Source organism: Pan troglodytes, chromosome 6 (genome assembly GCF_028858775.2).
Source record: "Pan troglodytes isolate AG18354 chromosome 6, NHGRI_mPanTro3-v2.0_pri, whole genome shotgun sequence".
Lineage (NCBI taxonomy): Eukaryota > Metazoa > Chordata > Mammalia > Primates > Hominidae > Pan > Pan troglodytes.
Genome location: NC_072404.2, coordinates 32,979,808 through 33,005,193, shown reverse-complemented (window position 1 = coordinate 33,005,193; position 25,386 = coordinate 32,979,808). Strand labels below are relative to the sequence as shown.

The 25,386-nt window shown below is 52.4% G+C and overlaps 2 protein-coding genes and 1 long non-coding RNA gene across 5 annotated transcripts; 2 read left to right on the top strand and 1 right to left on the bottom strand.

Moving 5' to 3' along the window:
* Positions 1-915: 915 nt before the first annotated feature.
* On the top strand, positions 916-8,161 carry HOXA13 (homeobox A13). Of its 3 annotated transcripts, none has more exons than XR_001714612.4 (4): positions 916-1,912; positions 2,626-3,176; positions 6,174-6,278; positions 7,477-8,161. XR_001714612.4 is itself a non-coding variant. In XM_016945576.4 (2 exons), exons 1-2 carry the CDS (start codon positions 991-993, stop codon positions 2,868-2,870), a joined length of 1,167 nt encoding a protein of 388 aa, XP_016801065.1. In that variant the 5' UTR covers positions 916-990; the 3' UTR covers positions 2,871-6,699. The 3 variants fall into 3 exon arrangements, 1 of the variants encoding a protein (XP_016801065.1); XR_001714614.4 differs by having other exon boundaries at positions 2,626-3,066; positions 7,477-8,145; XM_016945576.4 differs by lacking the exon at positions 7,477-8,161 and having other exon boundaries at positions 2,626-6,699.
* A 3,568-nt stretch (positions 8,162-11,729) lies between these two features.
* Positions 11,730-15,788, bottom strand: HOXA11-AS1 (HOXA11 antisense RNA). Its single transcript, XR_010158826.1, has 3 exons — positions 14,762-15,788; positions 12,801-14,341; positions 11,730-12,422 (listed from the first exon to the last, which is right to left on the bottom strand). It is a non-coding gene; the product is annotated as an HOXA11 antisense RNA (long non-coding RNA).
* A 91-nt stretch (positions 15,789-15,879) lies between these two features.
* HOXA11 (homeobox A11) lies at positions 15,880-19,876 on the top strand. The gene is made up of 2 exons (XM_519012.9): positions 15,880-16,588; positions 18,010-19,876. Exons 1-2 carry the CDS (start codon positions 15,880-15,882, stop codon positions 18,240-18,242), a joined length of 942 nt encoding a protein of 313 aa, XP_519012.4. The 3' UTR covers positions 18,243-19,876.
* The last annotated feature ends 5,510 nt before the right edge of the window (positions 19,877-25,386 follow it).

Below are 25,386 nucleotides of genomic sequence, written 5' to 3'. Positions count from 1 at the left end.
CCTTCCAGAACAAGCCAGCCATACTGGCGAGGTGGGAGCATGGATGAATGGTGCACACGGATCGCTCGCTCTATCTCAAAGTCTCTGGAGGAGGAAGCGTTGTTACCAGGTCAGAGCAAGGATCAGGCTGTATACCTAAGTGTGCGAATGTGAGTGTGTCAGTGTACACTGTGTGTGTGTGTGATGAGTCGTTCTGAGTCTATGGGTCTACATGCAAACATATGAAATTGCTCACTAACAGTGTGGACAGGGAAGGGATAGGGGCTCCTAAATGCAGTCCAAGCCTCCAGTGGAATGTCCTGGGACCCAGGCATATCCGCAGGAACCGATAAGCAGCAAACACCCTGCCACTGTTTCCCTGGAAAGAGCAAAATCGCAACTCCATCGAAGCCGAAGGCGCCGATGTCCGTCCTGTGGTCTCACTGCAGAAATACGCGCCGGTTCCTGGAAAGAAAACAGTCCCAGAGGCTCCAAGAAACACCCATTCTGAGCTAGGCTGGTCCCGTCCTCCCCACTCTCCCATCCCTGACCGCCGGCAGAATTACCTGACCTGTCCCCAATGCTCCAGATCGCAACCCAATCGCGCGCCCACCTCCCCTCCCCGCCTGGTTGCGCGGGTCTGGGCCCCACTGGGATAAAGGAAGGGAAGGGGGGCGGAGATGGGGCCGCCCTTCCTTCCCTGCCCCACCCGCACGTTCCTCCACCTCTCCCCCGGGTGAATGGTGCGCGGCCGCGCGGCTGGCGCTGGGGACGGCGCGGGCCGCGGCGGGGACGACGGGTGCACCGTGCAGAGCTGGAGTCGGAGCCGCCCGCTTTGCATACGCCGTGGGCGGAGCGGGGGGGCCGGGCCAATGGGCGGCCGCCTGGCGCGACCCCGCGGGGCGCGATCCGCCCCCCTCGCTCGGGCCCCGGCCCCGCGCCGCGCGCTCTTCACTTCTTGGGGGCTTTTTAAAACAGCGCCACTGGGGTCTTCTCCATGCGGCTCGGGCTATGACAGCCTCCGTGCTCCTCCACCCCCGCTGGATCGAGCCCACCGTCATGTTTCTCTACGACAACGGCGGCGGCCTGGTAGCCGACGAGCTCAACAAGAACATGGAAGGGGCGGCGGCGGCTGCAGCAGCGGCTGCAGCGGCGGCGGCTGCCGGGGCCGGGGGCGGGGGCTTCCCCCACCCGGCGGCCGCGGCGGCAGGGGGCAACTTCTCGGTGGCGGCGGCGGCCGCGGCTGCGGCGGCGGCCGCGGCCAACCAGTGCCGCAACCTGATGGCGCACCCGGCGCCCTTGGCGCCAGGAGCCGCGTCCGCCTACAGCAGCGCCCCCGGGGAGGCGTCCCCGTCGGCTGCCGCCGCTGCTGCCGCGGCTGCCGCTGCAGCCGCCGCCGCCGCCGCCGCGTCGTCCTCGGGAGGGCCCGGCCCGGCGGGCCCGGCGGGCGCAGAGGCCGCCAAGCAATGCAGCCCCTGCTCGGCAGCGGCGCAGAGCTCGTCGGGGCCCGCGGCGCTGCCCTATGGCTACTTCGGCAGCGGCTACTACCCGTGCGCCCGCATGGGCCCGCACCCCAACGCCATCAAGTCGTGCGCGCAGCCCGCCTCGGCCGCCGCCGCCGCCGCCTTCGCGGACAAGTACATGGATACCGCCGGCCCAGCTGCCGAGGAGTTCAGCTCCCGCGCTAAGGAGTTCGCCTTCTACCACCAGGGCTACGCAGCCGGGCCTTACCACCACCATCAGCCCATGCCTGGCTACCTGGATATGCCAGTGGTGCCCGGCCTCGGGGGCCCCGGCGAGTCGCGCCACGAGCCCTTGGGTCTTCCCATGGAAAGCTACCAGCCCTGGGCGCTGCCCAACGGCTGGAACGGCCAAATGTACTGCCCCAAAGAGCAGGCGCAGCCTCCCCACCTCTGGAAGTCCACTCTGCCCGGTAAACGACGACCTATTCCCAGCCCTGGTCTTCCGGCTCTGCTCCAGCTTCTTCTCCGCTCGCACCCGGGCGATCCCGGGTGCCTTTCTGTTCTCTTCCTGGTCTGCCCTAGCGGCTCGGCACCCCTGGGAGCCCGAGCATGGCTGGCTGGGTCTGCCTGCACTGCCTCGAGTTGAGCTGGTCCCTGGCTCTCCCTGGGTGAGGGGTGGCTTGTGGAGACCTCGGCTAGCTTCCCTCTCCCTCTGCGCCCCGCCCTCCCCAGCCCCTGACACCAATTTAAGGATGAGAAATTGACCAGAAAACAGCTCCCCAAATTGCCCCTCCCTATTCATTCTCTCAAAAATGGCTTCATTGTAGAAGCTTCGAGTATTGGGACGGGCACCCAGAAAGGAGGTAGGCACAGAAGTGTTGTACCTTGAGCCTGGCGCTAAGGTGTGGGCCGTTGGACCAGGCTATCACTCGAGGCTGCCTACGCGCTGCTCCTGCAGGGTGGCCGGGTTGGGGAAGTCACTGGAGCCCTGGGTGATTTCATTTCAGTTCAGAACTAACTACCTTCCCCACTGACCCTCTAGGCTTTGGCAGAAGACAGGATTGTACAGCGGGTGGCAAAGAGCAGCCGGGCGCTGCAAGGCGGGTGGCTCAGATCGAGCTGTCGCCTATGCCCTGGCTGGGGTCCGATCCCTGTGTAACTTGCCTTCTCCCTTGTCTTCTAGACGTGGTCTCCCATCCCTCGGATGCCAGCTCCTATAGGAGGGGGAGAAAGAAGCGCGTGCCTTATACCAAGGTGCAATTAAAAGAACTTGAACGGGAATACGCCACGAATAAATTCATTACTAAGGACAAACGGAGGCGGATATCAGCCACGACGAATCTCTCTGAGCGGCAGGTCACAATCTGGTTCCAGAACAGGAGGGTTAAAGAGAAAAAAGTCATCAACAAACTGAAAACCACTAGTTAATGGATTAAAAATAGAGCAAGAAGGCAACTTGAAGAAACGCTTCAGAACTCGTTGCTTTGCCCAGATAATGATAATAATGCTTAATAATAATTGAAGAATGGGAAAGAGAAAGAGACAGAGACTGGCATTTTCCTCTCCCGAAGGAGATCTCTTTCTCTTTAATGGAATCTACAACTGTTTTAAAACTTTAAGAAAGGTAAAGACTGCCAGTTCTTCCGCCAACCCCATCAGCCCAGCCCGTTAAATGTCAAACGTCAACCCCCAAAATACGCAATTTCAGATAAGTTACGCAGTTACTGAAATCTTGTAAGTATTTAAGTGATCGTTACATTTTAGGACACTGCGTTAGATGGTAATAATCTGGAAGTTGGTTACAAACGCAAGAGGCCATTGTAAACATCTGCTTGTCCTTCTTAGGTCGCCATTCCCTTTGCATGTTAAGCGTCTGCTCAGGTAAATCTTAGTGAAATTCCTACCGTTGTTGTATGTTCTGCAAAACATTTTATGTATAGATTTAGAGGGGAAACGAGAAGGTACTGAAATAATGATCTTGGAATATTTGCTGTGAAGGGAGAAAGGGAGAGAAAACTCTTCTGAGGATCATTTGTCTTGGTAGTATAGTAAAACCAACCAGCTGAACCTTTCAGGCTATAAGAGAACCCGGGTCGGTAATGTCTTTTTAAGAATAATTTTTAATTGCTTATAACAAGCATATTTTGTGGCATTTGAACTATATTTACTGCTCCAATATCCGTTATTTTCCAAAGGATTTTGTATCTTTTTGAAAATGTTTACATCATCAGATGATCCACAGAATTCACTTTATGTGAGATCTCCCGAGAGTTTCCATCCCAACATGATGGACTTTGGTTGGAACACAATTCGTTTTTTCATTTGAATTGGCATTTCCCAATATTTGCTAAACATTTGCTGGAGAAATCATTTTTCTTTTTTCTTTTTTAGAAAACTCAGAATGAAAATTCATTCCCCTGAAATATTTAGGTGTCTACATTCTATATTTTGATCTATTAAGAGATTAGTATTTTTCCATGTTTATTGTGTTATCAGAGTGCATTAGAAAGATTAGTGATTCATCTTCATAGCACATTTTTAATCAAGCAGTTATTTCAACCAGCACATTCGTTTTGTTCATATTCACTATAGAATGATATCTTGTAAATAAAGACATTCAGCACACTGTGAAAATGTATTTGTGCACCTGCTTTTTAAATATTTCTACTAAAAATGAAAAAAACCCTTAGACCTGTAAATAGTGATATCGTAATATTAATTGTTAATAAAATAGTCACTGCCATTAAAATCTGCAGAAAATACTCTTTACTTTCCTATGCTAAATGTGCACTGCACAGAAAGAAAAGGAGCAGGTTTATCTTATATAAACCAAGGACCATTCTTTATTATTATTCAGTACTTCTTTTGCTACCAAATTTTTAAGAAAAGGGAGAAACCCCTCATAACTAAAATCCTAAAAAATGATAAGTGCTTCAAGGAGATTAAAGTGTCAGGTATTACAAAAGGGAGAGAAAAGAAAGGAGGAAGAGATAGTATGAATTCCCAGGCTCCCTATGGAAAATGAAAACCAGTTGTTTTGTAGCAGCAATGCCTAGGCTGTCGTATTTTAAAATCTGCTGTTGGGTCTGCATGTGTCTGAGAGGGCAGGTTTTGATATTTGTTGAAATGACAGGACTACGAAAGGCCTTAAACCTTGACCTTGACGAAAAAAAAGACAATTTGTGACCTTGACTTTTGACAGCTCATGAATTGGCCTTAGCTGGATTAGTAGATCAAGGGCGCCACCTCGCGTTGACAAGCCTCCTTGTAATTCTTCAACCAAGGGAATCAAGAGCTCTTACCTCCTTGACTTTAGAGATTCAGTACTCAATTATTTGGCTCCAGCTGGAGCAAATTTTAATATATGTAAATTATACATGTCCCTGTATATATGTAAATATATATAATATGTGTACACATGTATACATTTGCATATTAGTGCTTGTGTGTGCTTGTATATATATTTGTAGAATCTGTACAGATATCATATCATTAATTGCTAATGACGCAAGATATTGTAATTTAAGGTGATTTCTAGAATTGAGGTACAAAATGTACTTTACAAGATGAAGCCTTGTTCCTTTTCTCTAATGGCCAAATTTGATTTGTCTTCACAGTGGCTTGCTCTGCATCAGATTTCTGCAGATCTGCTTTAAAGCTGTACATTTTTGTTACAGTCTAAGATGTGTTCTTAAATCACCATTCCTTCCTGGTCCTCACCCTCCAGGGTGGTCTCACACTGTAATTAGAGCTATTGAGGAGTCTTTACAGCAAATTAAGATTCAGATGCCTTGCTAAGTCTAGAGTTCTAGAGTTATGTTTCAGAAAGTCTAAGAAACCCACCTCTTGAGAGGTCAGTAAAGAGGACTTAATATTTCATATCTACAAAATGACCACAGGATTGGATACAGAACGAGAGTTATCCTGGATAACTCAGAGCTGAGTACTGCTCCAGGGTGGTGTGCAATCTTATATTGATGCTTGTGAATCTGCCATTTGATTTGTAGGATAAATAAATATGTTTAATATTAACAACTTCCATCAAAACTATAATAATAATATTATATCTACTGTTGACCTCTAACAACAATCAGGTGCTGTATTCAGAGTCATAAAGAATACATATGTATGTTTGTATATTTAATATACACATAGGATAATGTGTTTTTGTCAAATCTATGCTATGTGCATATGTATTAAAATGTTGGTGGAATCAGTAGCCGTGGGATGCAGAATTGTGAGATGCAGGCTAATTTTATCTTTACGTTAGAGGAAAGTAATAGTGAATGGAAGAACCAGATTCATCATTTTATGGAAAATAATATTGATTGGTTACAAAAGTGGCTGCCGGAAACCTCTCCAACCTCTCCTGAGGACTCACAACTTCTTTATAGATGAGAATTATGAAAGAGTCTCTAAAGCTGTCTCAAAAACAGGCTGGTGTTGAAACATACATATCGAAAGGTCTCGAGAAATTCAATTATATTTTGCTGCCCTGAGGATTTTCACTCCACTTGTGGAAACAAATGATAATGTTGCTTCAGACCCACCTCTCCACCTCTTGTTCCAAACAGTACTCCATTTCCAAATGAGCTGCCATCAAGCCAAAGTAACAACTTTCTCCCAAAATGTTTAAAGTGGTGGAAAATCCCCTCAAAGCTGGATCAAACTGTGTGTTTAAGAACAGCTCCAAAAGGGACTCTTCTGTTGACAGGGGATATTTTTCTTTAGATGTAAGAAATATTCTGAGCCTCGAGCCTAGGAAGGAGGCCAACAGCAGCTCTCCAGCCGGGATCCCGCCCCTTTCGAAAGCCATCACCACTACAGGAACCCTGGGTAAAGTAGTAGCCTTCTTTTTTTCTCTCTCTAGTTTTTGAAACTGTAATGACAGAAGACATTTCAGGGTTGTTGTGGGGATTTTTTCCCCCCAGTTCTAAAATGGTCATTGATAGTGTCGATCTTACCTAACTCTCCTCCTATTTAAAATTTCTGTGGATCTACCAGATAACCTGAAGTGGGCATGGATTATTTATTATGGCTCCTTTAATGCCCAAATAGCAATCAGTCTAAAACCTTAAAACAAAAACAAAAACAAAAACAAAAATCAAGGAGAGACCAGCCACCTCCTGAAAAATAGGAATAATAGTATCAGCCACTGACCCATGGATAATGTTGTTGAAAGCCTGATTAAAGTATTTTTTTCTAAAAAGAAAACTCTTCCTGAATTAAGAAAATAAAAATGGGACTTTAAAAAAAACGCTACTTTTTCTATCTGCTCTCAGTACTATCATATTTATTTACTTATTTTAAGTGGATGATTGTTAAATGTCGCTGTGCATTTCACTCCTATTTGTGACTGAGGCAGAGCTGAAGCCACCCATTCAAGTTATTCAAGTTGTGGGTTTTTTTAAAAAATTAACAGAAAAGGAAAGAAAAAAATTAAAACAACCTAGTTGAAATCTTTTCTTAAAAATTCACCACTAGGCAGCGAAATTCAGCTGCAGATGCAACATTTGTGTGCGGAGAGTTGACACAGATTTGCACTCTGCTGCATGTGTTTGGAGGGCTTGGTGAAGATGCAGTGTCTTGCTTCCTCTGCGAATTCCCGAGTTCAGGAGCAGAGACGGAGGTTGCCCTGGACTGCTAATCCCCAGACCCGGTGGGTTCAGAGGCGCCCTCCTGGATTTGCGGACCTCTCCCAAGGAGACGCTAGGGGCTTGCTGATTTATGCGCATTCCTTTAAACTTGATCGAATGCGTGTCAGCCGACCAAGACCTGGAGAATCAGAGAAATGTGCAGCGAGTTGCTCACATCCCATTTCTCATAAGCAAAGATGTAGCGTTATCCAAAAGGCAGAGGGAGATTTATGCCTAGGTTTTAGGACAGGCACGCTAATTAAGTTTTCATCTGCTAGGCCGCCGGTCCATAACAGCCGGCCTCATTCTTTATGAAAATGCCCACTCAATCCTCGTGCATCTATCTATCTCTGATGAATGCCTGAGAAGTGCTTGCTATTTTTAATTTTATTTTAAAGGGAAGGAAAAAGACACTGGCGCAGAAAAATTCCTCCGTGAAAGCAGCCAAGGCCTTGCCACAGTTGATTTCATTTCTGCCCGGCTCTCGTGACGCTGAAGAGCCGGATCCACTGGGCAGAAATAATTACAACGGGTCTCAGAGATTTCCAAACCTCTGCGGGCGGTTATGCGGCGACATAGGGCCTCCCCCAGGTACTGGGGTGTGAACTCGGAGAGCTACCTGATGTCGCGCCCCTCGGGGACAGAGGCGCGGCCCCAAACCCTCCACGCTTCTACAAGAACCCCCTACTCAAAATGGAGGCTCAGGCCGGTGTAAAGCGGGCCTCCCTCTGACGGCACGCGGGCCAGTCGGGGCTGCGGCAGGACGGCTGGCGGAGGTCCCGGCGCGGAACAGCAAGGGCCGTGTCTGTGCGGGTGAGTGGCCCCGCAACTGCAGGCTGACGTCACCGCAGGCCGCGCGGGCCTTCGTGGGGCTCCCCGGGCGCGGCTGGATCAGGACAAGCCGACTTCAAGGAATGTTTGGTGTGGGTGCCCACTTCCCCGCCCCGCCCCGCCCTCCCCAGGAGAATAATCGGGTATTTAATCTCTCCCGGTCTTAATTCTTGGCAGCGTGGAAGGTGGTTTGCAACGGGAAATAAAACTTGACAGGAGCATTTTCTCTAAAAGGGATTTTGAGACGAGCTGAAAAGAAACCGTGTTTTTCTCTACCAAATACTTCCGCTTTCTGAGGCCGGAGCCGAGCGGTGGGAGCTATCCGAGGGAACGGAGAGCGAGCCGGGCACGCGGGGCTACGCTGTGCACCCCAGCGGCCGCGCCGTCCGCCCGGGCGGGAGGCAGCCTCGGGCTGCGCTGCTCCCCGCGCCTCTGCCACGCTCCGCGCCGCTGGGCTGTAGGCCCCGAAGCCGCCAGCAGCCCGAGGCCGGGACCCGGCGCACGGGACCGTGGCCCCGGCAGGTCCCGGTTGGCACCCAGAGTGGTACCCAGGAGCTGGCTGAGGGCGGCTGGGGTCAGGAGCTGGCTGAGGGCGGCTGGCGAGAGAAGAGGGCCCTGGAGAGGGCCTTAAGGGGCTTAGCGTTAGCTCTGAGCCTCTGGCCTGGGGGGTTGGCGACAGCAGCTTGCAAGAAGGGTGGTGAGAGCAGGGCTGGGGGCTTTGTTTCCGGCCGCGGGTCTGCGGACACTGCACAAAATGGAGGGGGAAAGGGGGTGAGCGCGCAGCAGGCGTGGGTCGAGCGGACTGCTATTGGGTGGAGGAGGCTGGAGAGAGCAGCGTCCCCCTCCCTGCGGCTCAGCCAGCGCCCTCCTCTCGTGCCGTAAAGGTCAAGTCCTCCGCGCCACGGCCGCCTCTATGGTCAGGGCCGATCGCTGCCGCCGCCTCAAGAAGGCACAGGACGCACAGTTACCTTGCTGCAAGCGGGTTCTGGTAGCCTGGGCTCTGGGCTCGTGCACTGGAGGCAGAGGTTCTTTCTTGATTTCCAACTCTCCCATCCCCAGCCCTGTTGGAAAGGAGTCCCGGCAGCCACGGGTGGCCCAGGCCGTGTCCCCGTCCCAGAAGAGCGGGGTTTGCCCCAGTCCAGCAGACTTCGGAGCCCGCTAAGGCCTAGCGGGGGCGAGAGGGAGCGCCTGCAAGCCCAGGGGAAAGGACGTGGCTGGATCGGAGTTCTGGGTCCTGGTAGGAACATAGGGCCGACTTGGCAGGGAAGAGGATAGGGGAGCCAAGACCCTGCTGGAGAGACTCTCCTGGGGTCCCTGAATCCAGGCCCCTCCCTCAGTGAGTGGCAAGCCTTTGATGCTCTTCTCCTGCCTAAAATCCACACAGATGTGAGGCGCACTCTTCCAAGGTAAAAACTCCTGACTCCCAGCCCCCAAGAATCCTTCACTGCGCTCTGCGAGGGAGAGAGCCCCTTACCCCCTGCCTATAGCCTGCCTCCAGCAGATCAGAGCATCAGGCCCCGCGGTAAACGTTAGCTTAAGCCTGATCTGCCGCTGAGCCTATCTCTCCAGGTGAACCAAAGAGGACATGCAAAGGATTTCTTTTCGCGGAAGCCAAAAATTTGGATTGTACCCCTAGGGCTGCGTGGATGGGCTGGGCTGGGCTGTGGGGGCATATATAGCAGAAACAATGATCTGTGAATGGGTCCCATCGCAGAACTGCCTGGAAGGGTGTGTAGGGGAGGAGGGCTGGATGGGGTGATGGCTCTTCTCAAGCCTGGAATGTGAGCCAACACGAGCACTGAGTGGAAATGGAGCTGCCCTAGGAAGCAGTTGGAGCTTTGTGGCGTGGGGGCTTCCTGTGAGCTACGGCTGTAGAGACCGAGACCCAAGGACCAGAGCCAACCTTCGGGTTGGGCCACCCCCTTTTGTCTTCTTTATCTCAGACACACTCTGCTGGGAAACCCGTTTGGGCCAAAGCTGCATGGGGAATGGAAGGCAGAAACTGAGAACTAGGGCTTCGCCCTTCAAAGTCTCCCCCTCCCCATTTGTTCCCATGCTATAGGAAAAAGAAGTCTAATAATTGGCAACAATAAAAATAAAAATAGTTATTAAAGGAAGTAATCTTCTCTTCTCCCTTCAGTTTGGGATCCACTAAAGTAAATGATAACTAGATTGCTTAGGTACTTGAGACCCTCAGCTGAGCCCTGTGCCCCACTCTGCAGTGGCCAGGGGAAGGGTATGGGCCTTTTCAGATATTTAGGGGCTTTGAAGGATGACTGAAACTGCCAGTCAGACCAAGCAGAATTATGAGGTCCACTTCAGGGCATTACCTGTTTCTGAGCTTTTAGGAAGTGTTGGGGACCTTCGCGGAGGGTGAGGTGTCTCAACAAAGCGACAAATTAACCCCTGCCTCCACCTGGTAGTGATAGAGGTGATCTCTTGATTTTTTTATTGAAGCTTCAGTGCTGCCTCTGGGCAGCGCCTGGAAAATGTGATGGATTGTCTATGATCTGGCAATAAGCCATGCCCTGAGAACAAATACTTGGAGATCTCCTGGGCCTTCCCAGACAACCCATCTCCCCCAGCTCACCACGTAAGACAGATGTGCCCACAGGAACCCTCTGATTTGGAAGGAGATATTCCTGTAATGGGGAAGAGCTCTGTTGCCATTTCTACCCGGGGCCTCCAGGCCAGTTCTTGCACCTGTGTGCAGTATGGTCACCAGGGTTGAAATACTCTTCTGTGTAGCTTTCTAGAAACAGTGTGACATTTGTGGACAGAGGAAAGTAAGGGATTAGGCAAGCAGGAGGAGGCAAAATATTGATGGTGGCCTAAGCAATCCACCAAGAGAGAAACTTAACTGTAGCCATCTGGGAGTGAGATTCAGTCTGTCAAGTGGGTCCTGACCCCTCCCAGGCCTATCCCATCTGGGTTGCCCAGCCTAGAAAAGCAGCAGCTGGGTCCGCAGAAGAGAAGGAGGAAGTGTTGGGGAAGAAAGGAGGGTAGAGAAGGGAGGGGAGAGGAAGGGAGATAAGCCAGACTTGGTGGGGCCTTGAGGTGGAGTATTCCTAAGAAGGAGGTGGGAGACTCAGTTCAGGCTCTGGTGGAAGCCCGAAGTTGGGGGAGAGTCAGGGACCTAACAGCCCCTCTTCTCTGCGCCTGAGTATTGGATGCCCTCCAGTGGCACCTCAGCTGTTGCTCAGTCTAGCAGAGGCATCAAAAGAGGTAGGGAAGAGACAGGAGGTCCCAGCAGGTGAGAATGGCTGGAAGGAGGCAGGGCAGGAGACAGGAACTGTAGGGGGGACAGGAGCAGGATCAGGAACTGTAGAGGGACAGGACCCCCTTGAGAAGGACAGTGGTGACTGGGGCAGCTTGGCATTGACATTGAGACTGTGGACAAATGCTGGGCATTTAAAGGGCTGCATGTGCAAGTACTAGGGACTTCGAATTCTCAGATTTCTGGGACAAGGAGCAGCTGCTGCCTCCCAAGCCAGCCCCAAGGAGAGAAGAGGGTGGCCCAGCAGCTTTGCCAGTTGGAGCTGGGAAGCCTGGAGTGTGGAGGTGCTCCCGGCCACCCAGCTGTATCCTCCCTTGGAGTGAGAGGGTGTTAAGCTGCCTGTCAAGTGACGATCCTTGCAGCTCACGTCCCTTGAATGACTGTGCTGGAAACGCCCCCAGCACAACAACCTCGGTAACAAGGCCTCGCATTGCCCGGTGCGCACCGACGGCCTCGAGGCGACCCCGCCTGGGCACTGCCCGCCGGCGCCCTCCCGCTGCCTCCCGGACCACTCAGGCTGCAAAAAGAAGCGGAGGCCGCAGAGGCGCCTGGACCCACTTTATTCCGATATTCCGCCTGCAAAGGCTGTGGAAAGAAGCGTAAGGCTCAGGGATGGTAGTCCCCAGAGAGGAGGGTCCCTGAGGCTCTGAGCAAGCCCCCCCTCCCCAACCTTTCGGGCCAAGTCAGACGAAGCCTCGGAAAGGCTCGGTCTGTTTTGCTGACCAAATCTCCTTGTTAGCCGTTTCCGCCTGACAAGCCTGGCGCAGGCGTTGGCCTTCTCCTCTCCGGGTGGCCACCTCCAATGCCGCGCGGGGAGCAATGGGGCCCGGCCCTGCAGAGGGCTGCCTGGACCTTGAAGTTTGGAAAAACAAGAAGAGACTGAGCCGGCTCCCTCCCTTCTCTGCAGACACACACGCACCGTCAGGCGGCCGCCACTTCCTGCCTTTGTTTTTCTTCCTCCAAACATTTTTTGGCCTCTTGCATTAGCCGCGGTGGGGCTCTGGGTTGACGATAAAAGGAAATACACTCTGAAGACAGTTTTCTGGAGATGGCCCGCGCTGTGGAGCTCCTGAGAAAGAACAGCTCCTGGGAAGCCAGTCGCCAGGGCCAATGTCACAGCCTTACGCGCGCCGGCCTCTTCAAGAAATGGAACTCGGACTTGGCCTTCCGGGGCGGCTTTAGCCTCAGTCGGGTCTTTCCCAGAGCCCGGTGGGCTAAGCTCGGCTGTTGGACCTCCTGCAAAGCGGAAGAGTCAATCATAGGCTCAGAGCAAAGTCAAAACCAAGGACCCGAAGGTCTGCCTCCCCTTTTTCCCCTAGATTTGGTCTGATCCTCAGAGCTGCGCCCACCCCTCACCCCAGCCGCCTGCCTGGAGAAATCTTCACATTCACACCGCCAGCATATTCCGAACACGAGGGCAGGAGCGGGCAAAGCTGGGATATTGCGCAGCCTTGGGGAGCTGAGTACCCATCTCCTATTCCTGCTGGGCAACTAAAAGTGTTCGGCCACTCCAGGCGTTTTCCCTTCTGCTGATATCAAAAACCTTTTCCCTCATCCATCTTCACGGCAGCGCCCCCACACACCCCCTTCCGGGCGGCAAGTCCCTCCGGGCACCTGGCTTCGGTGCAGCCTGCCGAATTGCCCTGCCAGCCGCTCCCGGAGCGCCTTTCTCAGCCCCAGCCTTTTCTCCGGAATTCGCCTTTGTCTCCTGCGGACACCCGTGGGATCCAGCCCTGCCAGCCCCCTCTCGGTTTGGCCCTCGAGGAGGACATGGGAGGCAGTGGTTATGCGGAACAGCGCACACCCCCATACCGACCTTTCTGCCGGGACCGCTCTCCCGGACACCAGGGGAAAACCGATCTAATTAAGAGAGGGGCTGCGTGCCGCTGGGGGAGGTGGCCTGGCATCCCCCGCTGGCAGGCCACCAGAGCCCCGTCTGCTCAGGCACAAGCTGAAGTTGACTGCCAAAACTGCTATAAAACCGCAGGTCTGTCTAGAACTGTTTTCGGTTTTCCTAGACGCCCCCGGGTTCAATTATGGTCTTAAAAGCCCTAATACAAGTGCAAGAATTTGTTTGCCTTCACCCAGGGGCGGGGCGAGCCCCGCAATGGTGGCGCCTTTGTTATGGCAAAGTCACTGAAACCCTTCATGCATTCCTTTTGTTCGAAGGTAGGGGTGGCGTGGACTGGGTGGGCTGCAGAGAGAGAGCTCGGGATAGCCAAAATCAAGCCAGGGAACAGCTCGAATACCGCTGTTTGAAACCTCTCCTTCTGTCTTTTATATTCTGTCTCTAAAAAAGAGATGCTGTGGAGAAACAAACATTTTGCCTTGTTGGTCACTGCTGGAAATAGAAGTTTTTTCGCTGCAGGGCAATTCTGTAAATGTGCTTCCCAGCTTTAGGAGGTCTGAGGCTACTCTTCTCCAATAACCTTCCTTCCCACTGGACCTTCTCACTCACAGCACTGCTGCCCTCTGGACAAGCCACAGTGGACAAATATGTCAAGCTGAAGATGCACAAATAATTTCAAGTTCAGTTCTCAGGGATTCAAAGGACATGAAAATTCTTGTAGCAAATCTTGAATAAAGAGTTCATTAAACCAATGTGTCCAAGTAGCTTGATTTGTGATAAGAAATCCTTGTAAAGGTGGTGGGGGCGGGGAGGTGGAGAGCGACATAAACATTAATGCTAATAAATTAGTTTACTCGACTACAGAGTAATTACTTCATATTATTGATATTTACAGCAGGTATTCAAATGCAATGGTAGGCCATTATTTGGAGAAAATACATAATAAGAATATTTCTTTTCCAGTGCAATACATGATTAGATTTGTTATTGAGTCAGTTACTGTCAGCTCAGCAATAAATAAATAAATCGATGTTGACACTTAAATACCAAAGATCTTAGAGTTTATACTCTAAATCTCCCCAAGATATGTAAATAACTTTGGCTATTTCCTGGAGAGGGAAAAACAAAAGGTTATCTTTTTACATATTTTTTTATTTTCCTTCAGCAACATCCCAGATCCTTCCAAGAAGAGAGTTGTTGGGAGGCCTCAGGTCTGGGCCCTTCTCAGCTCCTGGCTCTGCCTGGCTGCTCTGTGCTCTGTGTCCTTTCCTTTCTTTCGCTTCCTCCAAACATTGCTCCTTCAATCCTGCAGGATGGGGAGCATATTTTGCCTTCTTAATTTATTTTTTTTCCCTCTTCTCAAGAAAGCTAGACTCAGAGTATTGCTATGGCCTCTCTCTATCCTTAGCACAAACCTAGCTTTTTAAAGACATCCCTGTTTCCCCAGGTGCAGGGAGTTCGGGAAGCACCTCTCCTTTCTCTGGTATTGTATTCCTTCTGTGGAATGAGCAGTAGGAAAGGCACAGAGCTCTCTGAGTTTTTGCCCTGCACATCCCTTGCTTTCACTCTCACACATTGCAAGGAAGGAGAGTAGGAGAGTAGGCGGGTTACCCCTTTCTCAGCCACCTCTCCTTGGCCCTCAGCCCGTCCTTTCCACCCCCATTCTCCCCACATCCCTGGAGCTCTGTAAGCAGCCTGATGGGCCCCCCACGAAGATGCAGCATACCCAGGAGAAGTCTCCTCGGATGTCAGCGCCTCTAAAGCAGCCCAAGGCTTGCCTCAATTGCATGGTTTCCCGAGTCCTCAGCTCCAGAAGACCAGGCAGATGGGTGGACCGGTGAGCAGCAGGGCAGCCCCTGTGCCTCTGTCTCTGCCGAGTCACTCCGAAGCCCGGCAGGCAGCGAGGAGGAGGGGGTTTCTCCAAGGACAGAAGGTGGGATGAAGAGGCAGGCAGGGAAGATGAGGGGAGAGGTGGATCCCGGGTAAGACGAAGGCCCTTCCGGGCCCTGCGGATCAGTGACAAACCGCGGGGAGAAGCCGTTCTGGCTGTTGGCGGTTTAGGGACGGAAGGCACTAAAGCGCTTCGGAAGTGACCATGAATGAGAGAGTGTAATCAAGTCACCGTGCAAATCGGACAAGCCACCAGGCAGGCACATCCACGGCTTCAAACTCTGGCCCCGAAGGGGTTCCGGCTAGGGTCGGAGGCAGAGGCGCTTCCCAGAGCAAGTCTATGGGAGGGGGACTGCGAAGAAGGGGGTGCAAATGCGAGACTCCAGGAGAACAGACTCCGAGACCACAGGCCACACAGCGACGGACTCCCACCTGGCTATCCCCAGTCCAGGGCATCCCTCACCCACCCGGGGAGCTGCGGGTGGGAGGTGGGGACGAGAGTTGAGCTCTCACCGCCCTCTGCACACTCGAGAACGAGGACCCTGCAATTGAGCACAAGCATGCTGCATGGGGGCGCACCCCAGCCTCTCCGCGCGCGCCGGGAGGCCCCCCAGCCAACATGAGTTACACCGGCGATTACGTGCTTTCGGTGAGAACACCGAGTGACGATCTGTTGCTTCCCCTGAGGTGGCTACAAAGAAAGGAAGCCGGGAGGGAGGGGAGGGGAGGAAAAAAAAAAAAGGAAAGGGGGGGGAAAAGGCCCGGACTAGCTCGCAGCTTGTCAATTTCAACATCGGGTCACATGACCAGCACCTCCCTGCTAAGGATGGGGATAGATTTCCACGTCAGCTTACGTCTCCAAATTTCTACTTCACGGATCCGCTTCAAAGAGGCAGCTGCAGTGGAGAATCATGTTAAGCTCGGCTACTGCGGAGAGCCCAAGGTAGCCCAATAATGGATTTTGATGAGCGTGGTCCCTGCTCCTCTAACATGTATTTGCCAAGTTGTACTTACTACGTCTCGGGTCCAGATTTCTCCAGCCTCCCTTCTTTTCTGCCCCAGACCCCGTCTTCGCGCCCAATGACATACTCCTACTCCTCCAACCTGCCCCAGGTCCAACCCGTGCGCGAAGTGACCTTCAGAGAGTACGCCATTGAGCCCGCCACTAAATGGCACCCCCGCGGCAATCTGGCCCACTGCTACTCCGCGGAGGAACTCGTGCACAGAGACTGCCTGCAGGCGCCCAGCGCGGCCGGCGTGCCTGGCGACGTGCTGGCCAAGAGCTCGGCCAACGTCTACCACCACCCCACCCCCGCAGTCTCGTCCAATTTCTATAGCACCGTGGGCAGGAACGGCGTCCTGCCACAGGCTTTCGACCAGTTTTTCGAGACAGCCTACGGCACCCCGGAAAACCTCGCCTCCTCCGACTACCCCGGGGACAAGAGCGCCGAGAAGGGGCCCCCGGCGGCCACGGCGACCTCCGCAGCGGCGGCGGCGGCTGCAACGGGCGCGCCGGCAACTTCAAGTTCGGACAGCGGCGGCGGCGGCGGCTGCCGGGAGACGGCGGCGGCAGCAGAGGAGAAAGAGCGGCGGCGGCGCCCCGAGAGCAGCAGCAGCCCCGAGTCGTCTTCCGGCCACACTGAGGACAAGGCCGGCGGCTCCAGTACGTATAAAGGCAGCGCCCTGCGCTTTATGAAAGGGGAGTTGGAAATCTAGCGCAGCACCGCTGTTAAATTTTTATATGCTGTTTTATAAGCATATAAGGTTTATGAAGGGCCTTTAGGTTTCCCCCAACAAAACTTTGTTATAAAAGGCGGGATCACGTGGCGAGTGCTGAAATTGGCCGTGAAATACCCACTGGCCAAGGCATGCCTGCAAAAAAAAACAACTCCCCTTTTCCCTTTTTTCCCTTCTCAGCTCCCAAGCCCAGCAGCTCGACCCCGCTCGGGGCCAGCTCCAGGCTGGGGAGCCGGAGGTGGGCGCCTGTAAATTCCCCCTGCAAGGGCTTCGGGAGCCTTTGATAGCGAGGTAATCCGGAGATTTTTATAAAAGCCATGTGTTGCGCCGGGACTCCAGTCCCGGCCGGGATTCAAAGGCGTCGCTGTTTAACGACGGCGCTAGGAGCGCGTTTAACAGATAAAGTAGCCCGCTTAGCTCTAGCAATATATTAAAAGAACAAATTAACCCAAAGTTGGCCTTTTTGTCCAAAGGAAGCCATTTTCCTCTGGCGTGGTGGCAATTACGTGCCTCCTTCTGCCCAACTGCATGTTATTCACAATTGTTATTCAATCTGTCAAAAGCGATTTTTTTTTGTCTTGTGGGTCTTTTTTTTTTTTTTTTTTTTTTTTTTTTTTTTTTTTTTTTTAAAGGGGGAGCAAGTAGAGCCTGCCCGCAGCTTCGGGAAGCCCCCTTTCCCTTCACCCTACCTAAGATAGCGCCGCTGCTCTGCCGTGTGCAGGATGGCCGTGTGGCCGTGGTGCTCAGCGAAGGCCTAGGGTAGGGGGCTTCCGCCGCCACCTCCCCACCTCGGCGGAGCCGGAAGGCTGGCCGGGGAGGCAGAAGCTGGTGGCCAGGACTCAGGCTGACAAAGACCCGGCAGCCGCCCCAGATGTTAAGGACTGCCCAATCTTGGCCGCAGCCGGGAAAGACTGGGGCTGGAGCCGCCTTTACTGCCTTGGGAAGGGGCAGCCCAGGTGCTGGAAGGTGAAATGTCCGCAGGCGGCTGTTTGTTTAGTCTGGCCTGCGAGAGGCAGCCGGCAACCCCCACTTGGCTGCTTTCAAAGAGGCTTAGGCAGCGCAAACTCGCCTGTTGCTGTGCGAAGCTCTCCTTTCTGTTCTGGGGGCAGCGGGAGCAGCTTCCCCGGGGGCCTATTTAGGGAGCTGGCTTTTATCTGTGGCTGAGCCTCCAGCTGCGGCCGTTCCAAGCATGCAGTCGGAGCGTTAAAGGCAGGGGCCTGGGCAGACTTTGACGGGGCTTGGGCTGGACCACCAGTCCCCATGGCAGCCCTTCTCCTCAGCTATGGGCTGTGGGGTGGATTGCAGCCCCCACACCTGGCTCACTCCATGCCTTTTCTCCCTCCACAGGTGGCCAACGCACCCGCAAAAAGCGCTGCCCCTATACCAAGTACCAGATCCGAGAGCTGGAACGGGAGTTCTTCTTCAGCGTCTACATTAACAAAGAGAAGCGCCTGCAACTGTCCCGCATGCTCAACCTCACTGATCGTCAAGTCAAAATCTGGTTTCAGAACAGGAGAATGAAGGAAAAAAAAATTAACAGAGACCGTTTACAGTACTACTCAGCAAATCCACTCCTCTAAGACTCCAGCGGCTGGAATTGGGTGGGGGGCTTCATACACATGAGATAATATGCAGATTTTGCCCTTGACAAGGTCAAGCCACATGGTGACTTTTGAAAAGAGGTGTGCAAGAGAGGGATGCATGGAGATAGCCCCACAGGAGGTGGTCTGGGACTCCCTTGATTAAGATCTCAGTGGTTAAGATTCCTAATAATCATTGGATTCTGAGAGCTGTGCGTCAGCTAGAATGACAGGTTTGGGACCCCTGGTGGTTCACTCTTGGAGCCTGCAGAGCTGCGGGCTGGGTGTGGTCTCCACTGGGGATTGGGCCCCTGCCAGACCCCCTGGAGACTAACCCCACCACACCCTCCCTCTACTGGGAGCCTACCCACCCCCAGGACCCCTGAGTAAAAAAGCTGTGTGCTCTCCAAGCCCAGTTCAGCTTGGGGACAGGGGCAGGAGGAAGGGGTAGGATTACTAGGTGCCCAGAATGAGGCTGCTTTCCAAAGCCAATGTGAACAGCGGCTGAACTTGGAGGTAGCTTTGAGGTGGAAGAGGGCTGCAAATCCTTGTGGGAAAAGAAATCTATGATTCCAGGTGGCATCAGTGTCTTTCCACTCCTCCTAGCCACCCACCACATTGATCCAGCCCTGAGTTCCTAGCCACCGCCTCCTACAGCCCACCTGGCTTTTCTTTCTACCAAATGAGGGTCTTGGTTCCAGCCTGCCACTCAGGCCCAAAGCCTCGACACAGAGTGGACTGTTCCCTGAGGTGGGAGATGTGGAAAAGCCAAGAGGCTGCAGCCAGGCCACTGGCCCCTGAGATCTCTGCAGGAAATGGCTGTGGAGTGTGGCAGTTTGGCAAACTCTCCACCACACGTAATGAAACTTGGATTTGCTCAGTGTCTGGCTGCAGAACAGTGGGCCTGGCCAGCAGGTCCCCAGCTTTGGCTATGAGGGCCTTGAGTCCCCCAAAACACCGGGTTCCAGCACCACACTCAGCCCTCATTGGCTCTTGAACTGAGCTTGGAAGCTTCTGGTGACCTCCCAAGAGCCTGAGAGTGAGGTGGAATTATTTTAAAAGATAAATATTATATTATATATATATATATATTTCCCTGAAGGAACCAAAGCGAATTTTAAAAGATGCAATGTAGAGGGGAAAAGAGATGATGAAAATATTTAAAGGCCCTATCTGTTTACAGTGTTCCGTGGTTAAACTCGCTCACTGCTAAGAATATTTGAATGTATGCTTCATACAGGGATGGTGTTCAAAAAACTTGTAAATAAAGGAACCATAACCAATTTTCTTTTCTTTCTTTCTTTTTTTCTTTTGCCATTAGTTGATTTCCTTTAGGGTGTTGGAGGGGGTGGAAAAGGTATTGAGAATGGTCTTTTTAATCTCTTGCAACATTTGGAAAGAGTTAGGGAAATGCTCAGAGGCAGTCGGCCTGGCCGGCCTGGGGATCTCATCTGGGAAAGCCAGGCACCCTCCCGTTGAATCTCCTTTGCCTCCCTGTGTTAAGAAATGTCTGTTGGCTCCATTTGTACTGGGAGTGTTGGCCTGTCCTCAATTCTGGTTCTTACCCACTGTGTGTGTCGCAGCATGTATACAGGCAACTGGGCACAAGGAAAATAAAGACGGTGGAAATTTGAGTATCCTGGTGTGACATTCCTCTCCCTGATCGCCTTTTACTACCAAATGTCTGCCCCCCTCCCCCCACCCCCCAAAAAATGCCTTACCTAGTTGAGGAGCAAGTTATCAGGCCCCTGAGGGGGTGAGAAGGTGACTGAGTCAGGAATTGGCTACAACAGAAGCCAGGCTTAGGAAACCAAGGTGGTTGGCTACGTCCTTGTGGGAAGTGGGGACCTGGGTGGTATCTCAGGGCCTGGAATATAGGACTTTATCCCCTCAGACTGACCTCAGCCCTGGAGAGGGCCTTGGGGCCTGAGGTGGCCAACAGGTCAGACCCCAGGCTGCCCTCGCTCACCTCAGGACAGGTAGGCCTGCAGTGGGACCGTCCGGGGGCCCGTGGAGGCTTCAGCAAGAGGGAGCCCGGTCTGGGTTCCAAGGCAGAGCAGACTCCCAGGAGCCTTTAAGGGTGCTTTCTCCCCAGCTCCCAGCTGAGGCTGCTTTTTCCCTTTGGGGGAAAAAAAAAGGATGCCGATTTCCTCTTTGTTTGCTGCCTTTGAACTTCTGCCTTAAAATTGGACATCACCCATAACCTTGAGGAGAAGGGCTGAAAGAACAGAGCCCTTTGTTGCCCACCCCACCCTCTCTTCAGCCACCCAGGCAGGGCCAGAGCAGCAGATAGGGTCGCATTTGGAGAGAGGCCCCAGACCCCACTCTGTTTATTTGTTTGTGTGTTTGTCTAACTGGCGCGACTGGGGAAATCGAGCTGAAAGGGTAGTGGGACAGATCCAGAGATGAATGTCTAGGTTGATAGGCAGACACGCAGACATGAACAAGGGCCCTCCTGGGGGGCAGGGAGGGGGCGGGCTGGGAAGCCTGGGTTTAGGGAAAGACTTCCTTTGGGATAGTTAAAGATTAACCAAAGTCTCTCAAGTTGCTAGAGAGAGTCTAGCCAGGAGGACTGCTCGCGGGCGGGCGGCGGGCGGGCGCGGGTTTGATTTCTGAGCCCTATAAAAGCCCATCCTCCGATGGCTGTGACAATGTGGTCGTAAACCCGTCCGGGGCCGGCCAATTTGCATATTTGGAATGCGCCGCTATAAACCCGGCTGGGGTTTTGCAGCGATTTCTTAGATGTAAAAATGAGATCTCAATAGCAGCGGGCTGGGCACATCCTCTCCTCTCTCCTTCTCTCTCTGCCCGGAGCTGGTTTCCGTCTCTCGGCTCGGGGCTGGAACTCCGGCCCAACCTAGGCGCGCAGCCGCCACGAGATGGCGCACTTTCGATCAATGTCAAAGCCGCCGGGGAGCCGGGAACACCAGCATGATTCTTGGCCTTTGTTCGCTTCTGATACTAAGAGCAGCACGGTACATTATTTCACTTGTCCCGCTCCCCTTCATAACAGAAAAAGGGGACTCACCCTCAAGAAGTGATTGGTATGGTAATTTAAAGCAACGCGCATTCGCTAGGCCTCGCGAGCGTCGCCGCGCGGAGAAGCCAGCTGCCCCTTGGCAGTGATTTCGGAAATGTGTCAAGGTAAGAGGCCACAAGTTTAGCAATTTCAGTCTGGTGGGGCGGGAGTGGGGAGGTGGCCGATGTCTAAGCAGGGCTCTCGGGAACGTGGCTGGGTTTGTGAGGTGACGCGGTAGGGAGCCCCCACCCCATTGCTCCCGAAGGTTGGAAAGCAGGGGGAGGCCTAAGTAGAAAAGTTGAGGATTTTAGCTCCTTGCGCCAGCATTTCACCCGAGGCGAATCTTTCGATTTTGTAGAAATATACAGAATAGAATGGGCTAGGGATGAGAGGCATCTAGGCGAAAGTGTTCCAGCTGTGCTGCGATAGGGGGTTGTGGAGGGCAAAAAAAAAAAAAAAAAAAAAAAAAAAAGGTGATCGCGGGTTGAGGAAAACAAAGTTTCCATTCTAAACAATGGGGTGGTAGAAGTCTGCGGCCGCTAAGGCGAGCTTATTCCCAGGGGCAGAAGTCCTGGAGGTCACTGGTTTCCTACTAGGTGCATCTCTATGTCTGCCCGGCAGCTTGGAGAAAACCTTTGTTCCGAAAAAGGCCAATTCGGAGAAGTCGCACGTGATTTTTGAGAGTGCCAGACAAGTCTCTGTGTTGCATACTTGGAGTACGCTGTTATAAACCCAGCTGCAATTTCGCAGCAACTTCTTACGTATGAAAATTAGATCTTTTGTAGAAGATATTTTGCAAATATGCAAAAATGTATTGGTAAATACTAATACTTTTTTAAAAAGCTGGAACCGAGGATAAATTTTGACGGAGCAATCACTCCATCGGGGTTGTCATCAAACACATTTTAAATGAAAAAATTCCATTACATTTTGGAGGATCGATTCAAATTCCCTCTTTCTCCTATATTTAATTTTTTCTACTATTTTTCCATTAGTTTCCCACATCTTTTTCTTTTCCCAAATATACAGTGCGTGGTGAGTGGGGTGAATCCCAGAGAAAGTAGGCACTGCCTGTTTGTTGCGTAAATTTTGCCTATCATAGTTACTAGTCTTTGTTGAAGGCTGGCTCCCAAACTATGCCGGAGCAAAGCAACAAGGCAAGAAATGAGCGCTCACCCAGTGAGCTGCTCTCTGCAGCGGGAGCCCTCCCTACAATGCCAGAGCCGCCTCCAGTTCTAAGGCCAGAGGCTGTTTATTATGAACAAATCTAAGAATATTGCAATTCAAAGGGTGTGTGAAAAGGCCCCAACACTTCCCTAACAGGGGAAGGGCCATCTTAATGGTTGGATTTAGAAAACTTTAAAAGTATGTTGTTTAGTAATAGATTGCACCTGATAGATTCAAAACAGACACATCAAATATCCCTGAAAATGTTGACATTCTTAAAGATGAATGGGAAAAGAACATCATTGCTTGTGGAAAAAATTTCTAACTATGCATAAATGCGTGGATATGAGAAGCTCTGATTTTTTTTCTTTTTTTGCTAAAGCCAGATATGTAAAAGCAGCCTTTATTTTTCCTCTGTGGGACTGCAGCCCAACTCCACCGCTGGATAATTCAGAGCCTTGAAAGCATTGAGAGTGCCCTCCAGATACAAATTGTTTACTAGCAGTTTCGATCTCAGGACCTGGTATCTTTTCATTAGCAACTTGTTTTTCATAATAGTTTATTTCTCACTGCTTACAAGGGCCTACTCAGAAGGAGTACCTAGTGAACTGCAGCCTAATCCTTGCCGAAGGCCTTAATCCATGGGCCTGGTGTTTACTTTGGCCCCATAGGGCTGGCGGGTTATTACCCAGGTAGAAATGGGCAATATTTCCTCCTAAATAAAACATGGGCTCTGGAGGTGACTGTGTAACCGCTGCATAAGGCCTGGTTGAGGCAAGCAGACACTGAAGATTTAGGTCAAAGTTACCCTGAGGGAGAGGGAGAAATTTAGTAGCTGGGAAGAATGGCAAAAAAGAAAGAAGGCAAATGAGCACGAGGGAGGAAAAGTGCTTGGAAGCCGACCCACACTACAACTGAATCGCTTTCTTCATCTCTTGGGGTGGGGAATCTCAGGAAAGCCGAGGCGCTCAATAAATGGAATATTTTATTGAGAAACCTAACACTCCAGTGTTAAAGTCTAGAGAGCATGGGAGCCTTGGAGGTCGGTCAGGGATGCTGGGGGCTAGGAGACCAACTGAGAGGCCAAGGAGGCGTTTAACTTGAGCTTCTGCTGCGTTAGTATCCTCTCATTTGAACCAGCAGCAGCCGGCCCGCCTGCAGCCGGCCAGCTCACCGGCAGTGTCTCGCTGCGTTTCCCGCTCAGCAAGCCCTGGTGGGAGTTGGAAGGCAGTCCTGGGCCAGAGAGGGGCTGCCATACATGAGCTTACACACTCTTTTTAAAAGCCAGAAGGAGCTCAAGCCCAACATCCCATTTGGTTTATTACAAGGGGGAAAAAGTCATGCTAAAGAAACACATCTGGCTCCCCACAGAAAGGTCACTGAAGACCCAAGTGCCAATGCCACGGCTTGCGAGGCCCATAGCAGGCCTTCCAGCTCCTCTACTCTTCGGCTGGGGCAGCCTTTTGTAGCAGATGCAATACAAACTGACTTTTGTAACCTTGGTTGGCACGCGCAGGTCCCTGGATTCTATCCAGCCTAGAAGCCCATTTGGCTGCCCTACAGGGCCCTGACCTGAGCTGTCTGCTGCAGGGCACCCAGCTCGTCTTGCCAGCCAAATTGGCAGGGCCCCCAAGTCCCAGGACACTGGGGGACTCTGGAAGACCCAAGGAAAAGACTGAGGGGTGTGTGAACTCCTTCGAAATGATGGATCAAATTGTGGGAATATACAGATATGCATTTTTCACAGAATGAGTCAAAACTTACTTGGATTTTCCAGAAGGGTCCTGACTCCCTAAAAGGTTAGGAAAGATAGGTTAAGATCATTGTCTTTTACTTTATTTGTATAGCCTCCACTATCTCAAATATATACTGGACCTTCCCAGATGTCGGCCTGGGAAGTTGCTTTCTGCATTTAGCCTGGAGAGGCATGACTCTAGGCCCAGGTCCTGGCCCACTGACCTGCTACGGCTCATTATCCATGAGGAAACCTCGAAGGTCTTGGGACCCACTTGCCAAATGACACAGCTTTTCTGAGAGGCATGGGCAGTGCTGAAAAGCAAAGCTTCCTTCCTAGGCAGCCCCCAGCTCTGTGGCATTTCCAGGTGGCATTGCTAAGGGCAACAGTCCCAGCCAGTTCCACCCTTCTGGTGAGCAGGGTAAGGACCAGGTAGATCCGGGAAGCTAAAGATAGGGCCACTGGCTGCGGTGCTCTGAAGCTTTTCTGCACTCAGGTTCGTCCGTCTCGTGGGCCTAGAGGGTAGAGAATTTGCCTTGGCCTTGGGCGCAGGAGCATGCGAAGAGCGAAGGAGAGTTAATGATCTCTTGGCACAGACCCTGTCTTGATCCCTCTAAAGCCGCTGCTGCAGCTTCAAGACCCTGTCAAGCTGGAGAGAACTGGCTTTCTTATTCTCTCTCCCCTCCTGTTTCTCTCTCTTTTCTCTCCCTCTGTCCGTCTCTCCTTCTATCTCTCTCTTTTTCTCTCCATCCTCCTCCTCCGCACCCTGATGCTCAGTCCTCAAGGCCGGGTCACCGTGGGGCGCCGAGGTTGAAGTGGCTGGAGCGCCGCGCTAGCAGTGGAGCGGCCTTCTGGGCCCGGAGCTCGGAGCAGCCACCGCCCGCAGCGACCGCAGCTGCTTGAATCTCAGAAGCCAGAGCTGGAGCTCTACCTAGCCAGCTCTCTCCGCGCTTTCAGGGTCCTCTCAGGCTCCTCTTCCACCTTGGGCTGGATTCACACTGGGAGGAAGGAGGCAAAGTGCCGCGTATGACCCGGATGCAAGAGTCTTTCCCAGCTGAAGGCAGCGGCCTGAGCGGTCTATTTCCTGGGATGCCGGCGTTCAGTAATGCCAGCTCCGACTGGGGCCGGAGGGGCGGGCAGGCCTAGAGTATCCTGGAGACCTGAAGCCCACAGGCCAGGGGCAAGGCAGCGACCTCCCGGGCTCCACTGGATCTGGCCGGAAA

Excerpts from the sequence above, each read along its gene's own strand:
- HOXA13 (XM_016945576.4), top strand. The coding sequence starts at position 991 with ATGACAGCCTCCGTGCTCCTCCACCCCCGCTGGATCGAGCCCACCGTC. Across the intron at positions 1,913-2,625 it reads CTGGAAGTCCACTCTGCCCG|ACGTGGTCTCCCATCCCTCG; the intron begins GTAAACGACGAC and ends CTTGTCTTCTAG.
- HOXA11 (XM_519012.9), top strand. The coding sequence starts at position 15,880 with ATGGATTTTGATGAGCGTGGTCCCTGCTCCTCTAACATGTATTTGCCA. Across the intron at positions 16,589-18,009 it reads GGACAAGGCCGGCGGCTCCA|GTGGCCAACGCACCCGCAAA; the intron begins GTACGTATAAAG and ends CTCCCTCCACAG.